The 14,404-nt window shown below is 37.5% G+C and overlaps 1 protein-coding gene across 6 annotated transcripts in view; it reads left to right on the top strand.

The window, feature by feature from the left end:
- Positions 1-14,404, top strand: part of foxj3 (forkhead box J3) — a 113,113-nt gene that overhangs the window by 58,443 nt on the left and 40,266 nt on the right. For all 6 annotated transcript variants that reach the window (XM_052039317.1, XM_052039316.1, XM_052039315.1 and 3 more), the window contains exons 3-7: positions 1,123-1,197; positions 3,736-3,819; positions 5,950-6,051; positions 12,173-12,301; positions 13,224-13,410. In XM_052039317.1, the coding sequence (XP_051895277.1) occupies positions 1,123-1,197; positions 3,736-3,819; positions 5,950-6,051; positions 12,173-12,301; positions 13,224-13,410 (577 nt within the window). The remainder of the gene's footprint in view (positions 1-1,122; positions 1,198-3,735; positions 3,820-5,949; positions 6,052-12,172; positions 12,302-13,223; positions 13,411-14,404) is intronic.

The raw sequence follows: 14,404 nt of genomic DNA, 5'->3' as shown, positions 1-14,404 counted from the left end.
GCTAAAAGGGAGAGTGGAGAGAATGGAGATTGTCTTTGATATAAAAATTGATGCAGAAAAGTACAACTATATCTGTGGAGAGGAAGTAAAAAGTGGTTACTTGAAACTGTTAATTCAGTATTGAATGTGTAATGCTCCTTTTTTATCCCCCTACTGTCTTGCGTTTACCTGCATCTGATGATATGTCTTCTTTGAAAGATCTAAACTTCTTGATTTCATCTTATTAGGTCTATTCCATGCTGAATTCATACCTGAATTGTGCTCTCCTGCAGAATCTTTTACTTGTCTGGGTTCATCCCCTAAAATTAAATGTTTTCTCTATTGGGCTTGCCCCTACTGACTGAGTTCTTCTGAATGCATTTTTTAAAAAAAAGTGTATTATCTGTATTCCTTTCATACTAAATTTATCCCACGTAATATTAAGGTAGTTACTGCTGTCCTGTTGTTTTTATAACTTGTAAATTTTCCTTTGTATTTGCTCTTCTGTCTCCTAGCAGTGTGATTGTTCCTTTTTTTTTGTTTTTCAGTTCAACCCACCTGGTCTTGGTTTACAATCCTTCTTAGAGATGAAGTTGCCCCACCTCTCCTTTTTGTTTTAACCCACCCCTCTACCTTAGCCAAAAATCCTGTAATCCAAAAATCCTGTTGAGCTGCCATTCGTACTATTTAGGCCTCATCTCAGTAACAGCTGCGATATTGTCTGCCCATAGTTGATCTGGTTAGTCCTAGCCTGCAAATGTTGATTTCCTGGGCTGTTCAATTCCTGTTATTATTGCTTTCAAGATTTTCCCCGTTTTCATCCCCTTATACCCTTTTTGCACTTTATGCATGCATTTAAATAAAGTATTTGTTTTAAAAGTTAAACTGAGGTTTAGTGCAAATATTTTTGGGTTTAGATGGAATATATATGTTTGTCTTGAGCTTCTATGGAATAATAATTTATGAAATTTTTAATCTATTGAGGGGGGAAAAAACAAGCCAGTCTGAAACTGCCAATAAATGGTAACTCCTTCACTGGTGTCCTGCTGGTCAAAAAATTGAATTTACTATTGTGTTAATTGTGCTTTTATTACATCAGTTGACTTTTGATCCTTTTAATAACCTCTTTGTATTTTCTTGCAGAATTCCATTCGACACAACTTATCATTAAATAAATGTTTCCTGAAAGTGCCTCGGTCCAAAGATGACCCTGGCAAGGTAGGTTTGCGGCTATTTCCTCTATGCTGTGACATGGTGCTCTCAAACCAGTGTAGTATGAAAGTTAAACAAGCATAGTTTTGAATTTAAAGAAAACTGTGCAGCAAATATTCCTCCTTCAGCTGATTTCAGTTCTTACTAATATGTTAGTTATGGTAATCAAGTGAAACAGAACTGATCATGGAATGTTCGTTATTTGGGTGGTAGGACTCTACAACAGGTGGAATTGGTTTATTATTGTCACTTGTACCGAGGTACAGTGAAAAACTTGTCTTGCACAACGTTCATACAGATCAATTTGTTACACAGTGCATTGAGGTAATACAAGGTAAAACAATACAGAGTAAGGTGTCTTGACACTTATTCTTTTGCTCACTTTTAACAAGCAAATTTCTCAAAACATTTCCTTCAGCTGAGTCAGCTTATGCTAGGCTTGATAGGATTGGGATGGGGCACTTAAAATATTTTTTCCTTGTTAAAAGCAAGATTGCCGCTAAAAGGACAGTGGTTATGGAGTTGTTCAGTATGTAGAGTAAAATTTTAATTTCTGTTACTATGTAGTTAAGTAAACTATCTTAAAAATTCTTGGCCTAATTTGCAAGGTTACATATTTCTGTTCTCATCTTCCAAATGGAACAGAATTGGATGTGTGAACTTGTAAATCCACTGCAAAATAAGTTGCAGTTACTTGGTTCCTTTTATCTTGTGACACTTTTCAAGTATTTGGTCAAGCAAAAGTTGATCCAAAACGTATAAGGTGATGCTAGAATAAGTAATAGTTTGGCTGAATATGTATTGGGATTGGGTAGTATCCTCAAAGATGAGAGAGAGATGGGAGGAGAGGGTTTGAGAGGAAATTCTAAGCTAATGGTTTGGGCATATGGAAGAACAGCTGCCATGTTGGGATTGAATGAAATTGGAGAAGGATAAGAATCAGTAATGGAGGAGCCAGTTCTGAGGATCCTAAACCAATAGGGGCTTAGAGAGGATATGGGGGGAGGGGCCTGGAAAAAGGATGGTGGCAGAGGATATGGAGGAATTTGAATAAAATAATGTGATCCAATGTAGTTTGGTGACCACAGCCTGTCCTGATGAGTGTTTCCAACATTTTCTGTTTTTATTTCAAATAATTCATCTCTCTGGTGCTTTTGCAACCTTGTTATCTGCCCACTGTGTAGCAATATCAGGTCAGAGAATGTCAGGTTAATTATCAAACAAAATGTTACTACTTAACTGAATAGAAATTCATAACTTTAAATTCTTTTCCACAAAAGTTCTTTGATTTAAAAGATTTGTAATTGAATTGGGCCCTCTTTGTTGCAGAACTTGGCAATATGCTTGCTTTTGATTTACCCATGTGCAATCACTCAAGTCAAATAAGACTAAATTAAATGTACACCCAATCATCAGTCTGACTGCGTTCCAGCTCAGTGTAGGAGCATTGAGGCCAATTGTCAATGCTAATACTTTCAATTGGAGACAGTACTTAGACGATTGCTGTACCCATTGATTAAATAGCTCCACAATGTGAAAGATAGCTATTTTAGTAACAGGATTTAATATTTCTGAATGTTCAGTTGTAAATAACATGGATCAAATTCACCAGAAATCCTCTCTCCAAAATTAACAAAAAATATTGACTCAAACGTAAGACTAATACTTATCTACATCTACTAATTGCTGGGGAAATAGTTGGGATGAGTTCTGATTCCATTAAATGCCTCTGCAAGAAGATCTAGTAATATAGGTTAAATATACATGCCTAATACTAATTAATCAACAAGATCCTAAAAGAGAATGATAATCATGATTTTGCACTTATTTGTGAAATAGTTTGTTACTGGGTCGTGTAGTTTCCAAAATGCTTCCTTCCACCTTGCATACATGTCTGATCAGCCACGTGATTCAGAAATATGGTTACTGTAGAGAGTAGGTTGGTCTATTTAGAAAAGCAAGCAGTCTTCCTCTATTGGCAGATTTATAGTTTCAAGTTTAGGTCTTCAGCACTTCACTTTAGGTAGACCTCTTACACTGGAGTGTAACCAATGGAGTTGAACATGTGTATCCACAGTTGGCTTTACTGCTTTTTATAAAAGTGAAATCATAACATCATGCAATCTTCCAGACGACAGCCATAAGGATGTGAATGATAAATCTGTTACATGTGGATACTGTATTAACACTTGTTAACTGGTTCAGTGCAGAAAGAATTTAGAAAAGTTTAAATTTGAATAGCAGTAAGAGATTTGTTTTTCTGGATGGTTGGCAGCAGTTGACTGCCATAGGCTCTCCTCTGGTTGTAAATAATGTAAAATACAAAGTGAAGACACATTATAGCTGATCAGACTTGAAATGCATAAGAGCAGTTAGAATTTAATTTGTCAAGCAAAATGACCCACTAATAGGGAAACAAAAAATATTCATTGTATTTTAGGCAAGAATATATGCCAATGGTTGAAGATGCATGTACCTATCACAGAGCACATCAATTTCTTGAGAATAGTGGCTGATTCCAACTTTGTGCTGGTCTGTCTTTAGGGTTCATACTGGGCTATTGACACTAATCCAAAGGAGGACACACTGCCTACTCGGCCAAAGAAGAGGCCGCGATCAGGAGAAAGGGTAAGTCTAGATATTAGGTTTACCTAGTGAAATTATGATTAGAATGAAGGATGATGACTAAAAGTATTGCTGAAATGGGAATAGAAACATATGAACTGCAAAATCTCTGTTGCCATCTTGGATTTTGACTGCAAATTCTTTGTAAAGTTGTTTAATTACAGGCAATCTTAACTGTTGTGGCCTTTTAATATAGAATAAATGGAGGAAACATTGTGAAATGTGGAATTAATATTTGTGGAAACAGGACTAGGTTGTTCCTATTCAGCTGGTCGCTCAAATGTTCAGAAATTCAAGTTCATATACATCTCACTTAGTGAAATATATTTTGTATTAACTGACTTCTAGCATTCTGTTCCAATGGCTGCCCTTTTGGTTCTACATCCATAATGCTTGTTTTTCTTGAGTTTACCTGACCTAAGGGGAGATTGAGATGCACCACAGCTAGATTTCTTGCTATTTTTGCCCAATATGGAGTATTTTAGTGGAGCCTGATTTTGTCTTCAATATAAATCTCAGATGAAATACTGGATGATTTTTTTTCCCCCCTATTGTGGTTGTATAGATAACTTGAAAGCTCTCACCAGCATTATGCCGAAGACTATGTAATGGTGGCATTTAAGGGAATCTGGTCTGTGTTGAAGCTTTAGCCCACTATTTAGAAGGATCTCGGGCTAGATTTGATTGGTGTGGTATGGCCACCTAAGGTTCAAGAGGCTTGTTGCATGATCATATATATTTTTTGTTATGGAGTTTGTTATTGTACTGGAATAGTTGCTTGTTACTATACTGGAACTTGTACCAGAACCAGATGGTTAGGGGCAGTTACAATTGAGTTTTCCAATTTTAGCTAACCCTCCCCTCAGGTGGGTTGTTCTCTTCTCCTCTCCCACCCCACCCCACCCCTCCCCTTCAGATCCTCTTTTGGTCTTCTCATTTTTGTTTTCCCCCAAGCCTCATCACCTATCTTCGACAACACCCCCGCCGTCCTGGTTCCATCCACCCACTACACACCACCCAGTTCACCCACAGGTTCCCCCCCACCCTACCTCCCCTATCTGGTTCTGGTTCCATCTGCCATTTACCTCTCCCCTAATTGTTCCCATTCTCTTCTCCTTTACTTATCAGAGTCCACCATTGGTGGCCCTTTTGTGTTCCTGCTCATCTCCCTCCAGCTGTGTCCAATTTTCACAATCCCCTCTCCCCACCTTGCTCCATCTAACTCTGTGTCTGTGTCCCTGCCTCTGCCTGTCCTTCACCTGCTACTGTCTCCCAACTCCACCCCTGCTCCCCTCCCCTACATGGCACAATCTGCCTGCCATCTTGCACCTCTCCTCAGTCTGCCAATCACCTCGAGCTCCTGTCTCACCTCTTCCCCTCTTTATCATGGCCATCTCGCCTCTCCACTCAGTCCTGATGCAGGGTTTCGACCTGAAACATCAATATTTAGTTTCCTTCCACAGATGCTACTTGACCCGCTGAGTTCCTCCAGTAGATTGTTGTTCTAGATTGCAGCATCTGCAGTCGCTTGTGTCTCTGTGCGCATCCTGTGCCCTAATAAGTAAGAAAGTTCCAGGCCTTAATCCATTTGGACTTGCCTGAGGGTATAATTAAAGTTAACACTGAACTATTTGATGGGAATTGGGAATTAATTTGGGAAAGTGCATATGGGAGGAAGTCACTCCCCAATTTTAGGGCTCCAAACAAAATTAATATTTCCACTTCTAATAGCTGTCTTGTGACATCTGATGTGGAGAGCAGATATATGAATGGGTGGTGAGGCATGGTGTGATTTATTGGTGATGCATTACATGATCAGGTGGCTTGAAATGTATTGACTAGTCTTGCCATCCAAGAAAGGTCATATATCATTTCAAACAAAGCTATAACTCAAGAATCACCAATTGCAGGAAGAGGATTAAAATTGTTGTGCGCAATTCAGTAGTTATTTCTGATCTTGGCATGTTGCTCTAGTTCCATTTTTAAGTTTTCAGACAGATTAGAAACACTTTGATACTCTTGATACAAATCAAATCTGTCCATATTGTAGTATAACATGGTGGGTGGCAACTTTTATACTGTGTACCTTGCAGCTAACTTCTGTGTCCCTTTCCTATGCGGTCTCCATTACAGGCATCAACACCCTACAGTTTGGACTCAGAGCCTTTAGGAATGGACTGCATCATCTCTGGAAGTGCCTCTCCAACCCTGGCAATCAACACTGTGACTAACAAAGTACTGCCTTTTTAAAAAAAAATTGTACTACTTATTGCTAGTATCTTTTGCTTAAATATTTAATCACAGCAACAATAGAAATTTCCAGTGAACTTGTGGAAAGGGTGGGGGACTTGTGGAAATCTTTACCATTTGAATCCTGTGGAGTCCAAGTCACTTAATATATTTTGAAGGCAATATCTTATGTGTCTGGAAACTATCAAAGGGTATGGGGTGAGAGCAGGAAAAGGTAATGAGATAATGGATCAGGCATGATTAAAGGGCAGAATGGCCTACTATTTTTCTATGCTAGAGATGACATTTAAATCTTTAAGAAGTTGTAATGTATAATGTTTTATTCTTTGGATAAAACATAGTCACTTAGTTTGCCATTTCATCCTAATTTGGAAGAACACTGCCAACATAGCACAAACTTGATCTTTGCACACTGTTAAAATTTGTAACAGAAAGTCAATTTATCTGTTTTAATTTTTCTCTAAAATGAAATGGCAGTTTGAACCTGTAATTTAGAAATGACAAAAAATGCCAAAGCAGATTGGTCTTAAAAGTAAGAGTCCTTAGAATGCAAACGAGTGTCAAGCTGGATCAAATTTGACTCAGTTGTAGGAAAAGGTTATTGACAACAGGAGGGCTGTTTCTGGCAGGGATCTGCAGGGCATAATGCTAGGCTCTGGGTTTTTGCTTTTCTATATCACTAATGTAGATTTGGGTGCAGGATCATGAGTAGGAAGTTTGCAGGTGATGCACAAGTTTGTCGTGTATAATGAGAAATAAAGATATAGAAATTGGAAAGAAGTTGATGAACTAATTGAATGAGCAGAAAGTGATTAAAGAAATAGGCTGTTTATCATGATGGTTTGACCAAATCATCTTTTTAGATTAAAGTTACTTGGTAGAAGGATAATGTGGGAGTAGAGGATAAAAAAGGCATTATTCCATAATTGTGGGGTCTAGATACTGTAGATGGATACCAGGTACTTGGATGAGCACTTGCCTGCAGGGCTATGAGCCAAGAGTTTTAAAAAGAATTGAATTACTATAAAATGTATTTTTTAGTCAGAATGGACATGGTGGATGGAATGGTTACCTAGTGTGCTGTATTTCTGATTCCATCTTTTCTATTCATCTTATTTGATTACATGGTTGAATCTGGGCAGGTCATGATGTTTGCATGTCCAATTACTGATACAAACATTCAATTCCAAGCTCTGTCACAGCAAGAGATTACCAGATGTAAAGTATTAAAATACTTTGCAAAAGATTGCAATGTTCCCACAAACTCCTGGGAAACTCTGACCTATTACTATGCATCAAAGAGAAGCAGTATTTGGGATACTATTGAGAATTTTGAGTGCATATATTAGAAGCACAGAGAAACCCAATGTAAGTGGCAGAGGAAATGCCATGAACGCCCACCCCCACCCCCCCACAAAAAGATACCCATCAACTCTAGTCAAGCACCTATTGATATTGATGGCGGAATCAATGGGTCTCATATTGGTCTTATCAGTCACCTCAGAACCAACAGAAATGAAGGTGGTCATCCACAATCCCTAAGGATTGCCAGAGAAGTGGTATTTGAGTCTGTATACAGGCATACTTGATCAAATATTACAAGTTATCTTGGGCATCGCAAGCATTAAAATGTGAAATTACAGCAAGGTAAATCTACAGAACCCCAAAAGTAAGATTGGCTAATATCGTCAGATGTATCATCCTATTACCAAGTCACGTCTTTGGCTGACTATTGCACTACAGTAAATGGCTCAACTACATTGAAACAGTTAGGCACCAAGAATAGGAGAACCTGGGAATGGGGTAAAATATAAAATCTGCATATGTGCAGAAAGGCATGTCAGAGCATGACTACAAAGTGGCGATTTTAAGGCATGTGGAAAGAAAGGAGAAGACAGGAAAAGATCAAGCAGAGATGACAGCTCCACTAAATCTGTTGGACTTGCCGTCCAGTGTTTAGGTGGTAATATATGTATTGATTTTTATATCTTTAACTGCTGCCTGATCAGTTCTAAGGGATTTGTAACCTCAGCTTTAATGCAGTAAAATTGCTGACATTATTGGTGTTGCACTGCTTTGCTCTGCAACAGGCAAAATCTTACAGAATTGTGCATTTGCAGCAGGGAAACAAGGCAAGGACATGCAAAATAAAAGATGGTGTAATGAGTAGTGTGGAGGGAACCTATTCTAGAAGTTCTAGAGATTTGAAGGTGTAGCAAGACTTTGTCTGGCTTTGTTTTCTTTAGGACAGAAGGCTGAGGGAAAGCTTGATTGGCTGTGTATAAATTTATGAGAGTGCTTTATAATGGATGTGTTAGATAGGACTGGCATTTTTTTTCTTTGGTGGAAAGGCCAGTAAACAGGGACATAGGTGCAAGGTAATTGACCAGTTTCTTTTGGATGAGTGCCAATGGCCCCTGCTGGTTGTCAAAATTTCAAAATTGGGAAAGTTAAGTATTGTTAAATAGAGAAGCTCCTCTGGAGCCTAAATACACCAGAAGTTTAGTTGCTGAGCTGTACTAAACAAGAACATTGAGCACTTTGAGTTCTTCAGTTATTGCTACTGCAGAGTAAGTCCATGTAGGCATTATGTGAAGATGGAATTGGGTTTGGTTCTGATGCATTTTACTTGCTGAATAGGAATGCACTCTTCTTACCTAAATTTGTATGGAGATTGGCTTCCTGAGCAGATTAACTGCAAAAACAGGTATTGGTATCTTCAGAAGGCAGGTTATATATAAAAAAAATCTGGATCTGTGTCCCAAAGTAATCACACAGGTGATTAATGAATCACCAATTTGTAACTTGAGGGCCATATTCTATGTTACCATGCAGATTAACACTCAGACCGTTAATTTGACTGGCATATTTTATTCAAAATATTTTAAGTCAGAATTTCTAATTAAATTTACATCACAATGATTCAGTTTCTTCATTTGCAATATAAATTTAAGAAAACATATGCAAAATGCACATTGATAATTTAATTTTTTAAAGCAAGATTACACTGTAATCTTTTCAATGGAAGGTAACTCTTGTTGTGTTAAACTTTCCATCGGTGATTGTAGCCCTTGAGTACCTTAACCAAACAGCCGTAATTCATGTGTGAGACAGACATTGAAGTTCTGCAGCCTGTGTAAACGTAGAAGAGAAAACTGAGTTGTCCAATTCTTGTCTGAAGGCCATCAACAAGTTTTGCCTCAGAGTTAGAAGCTAAGAGAATATTGTTTACTTCTGTAGTGTAGAAGTAGAGGAGGAAAAAGCTGAGGTCTGATTTAATAACCCAGTGGGTGTTCCAGTGAAGATCGGCTAAATCAGCACATATTGACAGCTAAAAATATCTGTAGTTTAGCACTACACAGTGTCTTTTACATACTGGCTTGTTAGAAGGAGGAATAATCTAGATTTGGTGTTATTACCAAAAGCAATTCTTGTACAAAGGCAGCAAAATAATTGAGAGAGAAAGCTGACGCAACATTTTTGTTCCACAGAGGTTAAATGTGAACAATACCCTACTTGGTGTTAAAACAAAATCCTGCTACTCCTTTCAAGAATGTGGCAGTGAGACTGCATTCAATTAACTGAAGTGGGAATTCCCATTCTAAAAATAACCCAATAAGATAACTTATCTACAGTGAGATTACTGGTATTTTCCTGGTGGTGATACTTCACCTCTTAGAATGAATATTTCTTTGTGTAAGAGTAAAAGAGCGAGCACTGTTCACTTAGTTTATGAGTAGGTGTCAGTTGGTGATGAGAGAGTCTTATTCTTAGATGTGTATTTATCAAGAGAATTAACCCTTAGTTAAACTAAAATGTACAGTGATGCAACCTTACCCTTAGGTATTACTCTTGTGCAGCAACTAGCATGTATAGATTCCCTAGCATGCAGTTGGCTTTGAATCTTGACACTTTATTTGGTTTAAATCTTGTAGTGGGCTTAAACCCACACTTTCTGATTTGCACAAAAGAGCCAGTGCGTTAGTAATCTTGTATAATTACAAAGATTTCATTAAAGTTATAGGTGCACGTTGTTCGTTCTGTATTTGCTCGAACAGTACAATGCAGTGTAATAACTTGTGTTTCCTTCTTTCAAAATGAGTTGTTTCTGGAGGGAGTACCTTGAGCTATTATGTTAGGATGATATCCCAGTGACTGCTCTTATTATTTGAGGTTAGATCCTGCCTTGAATATTTTGTCATGGTTAATAAGTAATCTTATAGTAAGGGTTCCTGCAGAGAAGTATTGGCAGTAAGGTAGAATTTTATATTCAATTTGAGAAGGATGCAGTTATTTCCAGAAATGAGGCATGAAAAATAAAGCCAATAACATAAGAGCAGGGGAGAAATTAACTAAAGTGGATTGGGAAAGTAAAAGGTTCCATTAGATAAATCATAGCACATATTTAAAGTAATATTTCATGATTCTCATGTGCTTTCTGTTGGAAAATGAAAAAAATTACTAATGGGAAAATAATGCCTCTCTCTCTCTCACTTAAAGGAGAGCATAATAGGTTAAAGAAAGAGACTTGTAGTTTTGCCAAGGGCAGTAAATCTACAGAATATAAGAACAGGCCAAGAAGATGAGATATGATGAACTAACAAGAAACTTGAAAAACAAAGATCGCAAGAGCTTCTTCACCAATGCAAAAATGAAGATGGGATAACATCAAGGCAGAAGAAGTAATAATATAGGTGGTCATTGCCTTAGAGATGTTGTTGTCAGTGTAAAACTTAAGTACTGGAGAAATTAAGGGGGCTGCAGATTTTTCATGATTTGTTAGATTCTCTAACAGCCCAAGCAAGTATAATACTATACTTAAAGAAGGAAGAGGGAAAGGCACTCGGGTGTTCCTGGATTTAGACCCATGTTCCCATACCCCTATTCCCTTATCCTTGCCCCTAATCCCTTATCCTTAGTGGAAGTGTTTATGGATTTGATAGGAAGGATTAAAAGTATTGTTTCTCTCATGGGGAGAAACTGGTGCATGTTGATGAACCTAGGGATCTTGGGATGCTAGTACACGAAATGCAAGAAGCTAACATGCACAGTTAGCAAGCAGTTAGAGAAGCCAGTAGCAATTGAACTTTACTGTTAGGAATCTAAAATTTAAAAAAAAAAGTAAGGAAATTTTGCTGAAATTGTACAGGCTTTGGTGAGATCACATAGGAATGTTGTGTGATATTTAATTCCTCCTTTAAGGAAGGGTGCATTTGTCTTGGGATTGGTGCTGTTTTGAATCACTCAGTTTATTGGAATAAGGAGATTAAGATTGACCTATACTCATTGCTGTTGAGAAGACTAAGAGATGAGCTCTTTACATCACTAAGGTTTTGAGAGAGAGAGATTGACAAGGATAGATGCAAATAAGCAATTTCAGGCTGGACAGACTGGAACAAAAACAGAAAAGGAAGCATTCAGCAGATCAACCAGTATCTGTGAAAGAAAAGTGGTTAATGTTTGGTCTGATCTGAATTATTAACTCTGTTTCACTTTCAATGGATGCTGCCTAATCTGTGTGTTTCCACCATTTTCTGTTTTTAATTTGGATTTCCAGCATCTGCAGTTTTTTATTTTTATGGATAGACTAGAACCTGGATTCATGTCTCAATAGGGAGTCAACAGTTTAGGAAAGAGATGAAGAAATCTGGAATCTTTGGAAGTGTCAAGAAATTGTTTTGAGGTACAGGAGCAGTCATGACCTTGCTGATTTCTGGAATATGTTGAAGTGGCTTCTACATCAGTGTTTTTATGAATTTAAAGGAAATTTTGAATTGGTATTATTGCAGAAGAACTACTCTGATTGTGCTTTGAAATGTTTGTTCATTGATGGTGCACTTCATTTTGTGCTGCATTGTTCCTTGAACAGGGGGAATGCAGTCTGAAATATTTCTTGTGGTTGTATTCAGGCACTAGCTAAACTGGAGCAACACCTTTATTTATGCTGAAATAGATTTGTTGAGTTCCTGGTACTGAAGTGGGTTTTAAGAATTTTAGAATATACCCAAGGTATTAGTATTTTGTTTGAGTCTCTAACCTAGTAGATTGAAAATGAATGGAGAGATATTTGGCCCATTAAACATTATTGCATTCTTTGGTTATGCAGGTAACACTATATAATACGGATCAAGATGGAAGTGATAGCCCTCGCAGCAGCCTTAACAACAGCCTGTCTGACACGAGTTTAGCGTCTGTCAACCTGAATAATGTCGGCTCTGTCCACAATTATGCACAGGCAAGCTTGTTTTCTTGAATAACCTTTTGTTTTAAATAGCTGTTGCATGTTATCCTTTGATTATACTTGTGTACCTAGAGTATTCTGTTGCACCTATCAGGTCCAAACTGTGGAAAATAAATTGGAATAATATAACTACTGTTGTATTCTAAACATGAAGTAGATTAATGCAATCTGATACCTAGAATATGAATATATGTGTGGAACTTGCTACCACATGCAATGCTTGAGGCAAATAGCATTGAAGCTTTTCCTAAAATGCAAAGTAAAATGAAAGAAATAGTATGATGATACGATAAGTATAATATGGTGAGATTTGGGTAGAACAATAATGCCTGCGCAGGTTAGTTGGAGCAAATGACATGTTTTTGTCCTGCAAATGTCACAGAATTTTAAGATTTTCAGAAGTTTACAATGCCTTGAAATTCAGTTTCAAATGAAAGAGGAATGCCTTCATTTATAAAAGGAACTAAAATAATAAACTTTTAACATTTTAAATAAATTTTATGTGGTGTAATTAAATCCATAATGATAAGCATGAATGCTAGACACCCTGAAGCATTGCAGACCAATTGGGTTATTTCTGGATGGGAAGAATGGTTTAACATCATTCATGGGACCCTTATCAAAACTAAATTTTAAAAGTACCTTCACAAACAGTAAGCCGTCATTTTTCCTTCAGGTTACTGGCATAACCAGTTGTGCAGTTTTGTTTATGAAGTGGCTTGTAATGTGAGTAAATACTCCTTGATGCTGGAATATGTCCTATGTTTAGGTCTTCTGCAAGATCTACTTAATTTCTCAGCTACCCACCATCCCTCCCACCTTGTTCCTATTTGCAGTTGTGCAGAATGAAAGCTTGTAATTGGTATACTACTTCCTAGTCTCTGCATTGAAGAGCTGTTTTTATCCATTTGTACAGGTGACAAGTCGAGCAGATTCAGTCTCCCAGAGTCTAACACCACAACAGCAACAACAACAGCAACAACAATACAGTATGCCCGAGAGGGACACTAAACCACCCTTCTCAGAATACAACTTTGAAGATCTGAGTGCCTCCTTCCGTAGCCTTTACAAATCAGTCTTTGAGCAGTCTCTCAGCCAGCAGGGTGAGTATGGATTCTGTCACGCATGTTTCACGTGTTCTCTATTAAAACTTCATACCATTTTCATTGCTTTGAGGGTTTTCTCTATGTCCAGTTCTGGTGACATCAACAGTTGAAAACCCTTTAACTCTAATATGATTTATTGAAATCATTTTTGGTGTTAAAATGTTATTTTGGATATTTTTGCTGTTATTAGAACATCTTTAAAAGTACTTGGAAGAGAGATGGTTACTGTTCCATCCTGAATGATCTGGAATGTGGTTTGGCATTGGGAGGGCATACTTGGGTTTGTTAAAAATTGTATCCAAGTTCAGGGCCTCTCATTCATTCCAATGGGGTGTGGTCTATGGGATCTGTTTGTGTCTTGTCACACATTTACCTGATATCGTTGGAAAATCAGCTTAGTATATTTCTGGGATTCGCCACAGCTGTCAAAACCTGATTCAATTCTTCCTTTATTTCCCTTCCTACAAAGCAAGGAAAAGAATGCCATTGAGAGTCGGGTAACTGTTAATATTGCATATACAAGACAGGATGCTATTAATAGAACTATTCAGTGGAACTAGTTCTTCGGCACATTTTTCTTCCGGGAGGAAGTACTTGCACTTGGCAACTGGCCATGGTGATGTGATTGAAATCAGGAGTTCACTGTGTGGGGAACTGCAGACACAAATGTGTTTTGGAGAGGATCAATTGTGACTTTGGCTATACTGCAAGTATCTAATTTTTTTTCTTATAAATTGAAATCAGTTATTTGCTAGAATACTGTGTTCATGCAAATTATCCTTTCCTTTTTCTCCTAAACTGCATATTCATCATCCTATACGTTTCGCAACTCTAAATCATTGATTCCCAGGACCTTAATCTGGTGAACATTGTGAATGCTAGTCTTCCATCTAACGGGAGCACATTTAAAATACGAATCTGGATTACAGCTTATCTTTTTTCATCTTAGAATGTCATATGATGGATCTTGGCTATTTGTCTGAATATATTA

This window comes from Pristis pectinata, chromosome 26 (assembly GCF_009764475.1).
Source record: "Pristis pectinata isolate sPriPec2 chromosome 26, sPriPec2.1.pri, whole genome shotgun sequence".
In the NCBI taxonomy this organism is placed as follows: Eukaryota; Metazoa; Chordata; class Chondrichthyes; order Rhinopristiformes; family Pristidae; genus Pristis; species Pristis pectinata.
This window is presented reverse-complemented; position numbering and strand designations above follow the sequence as displayed.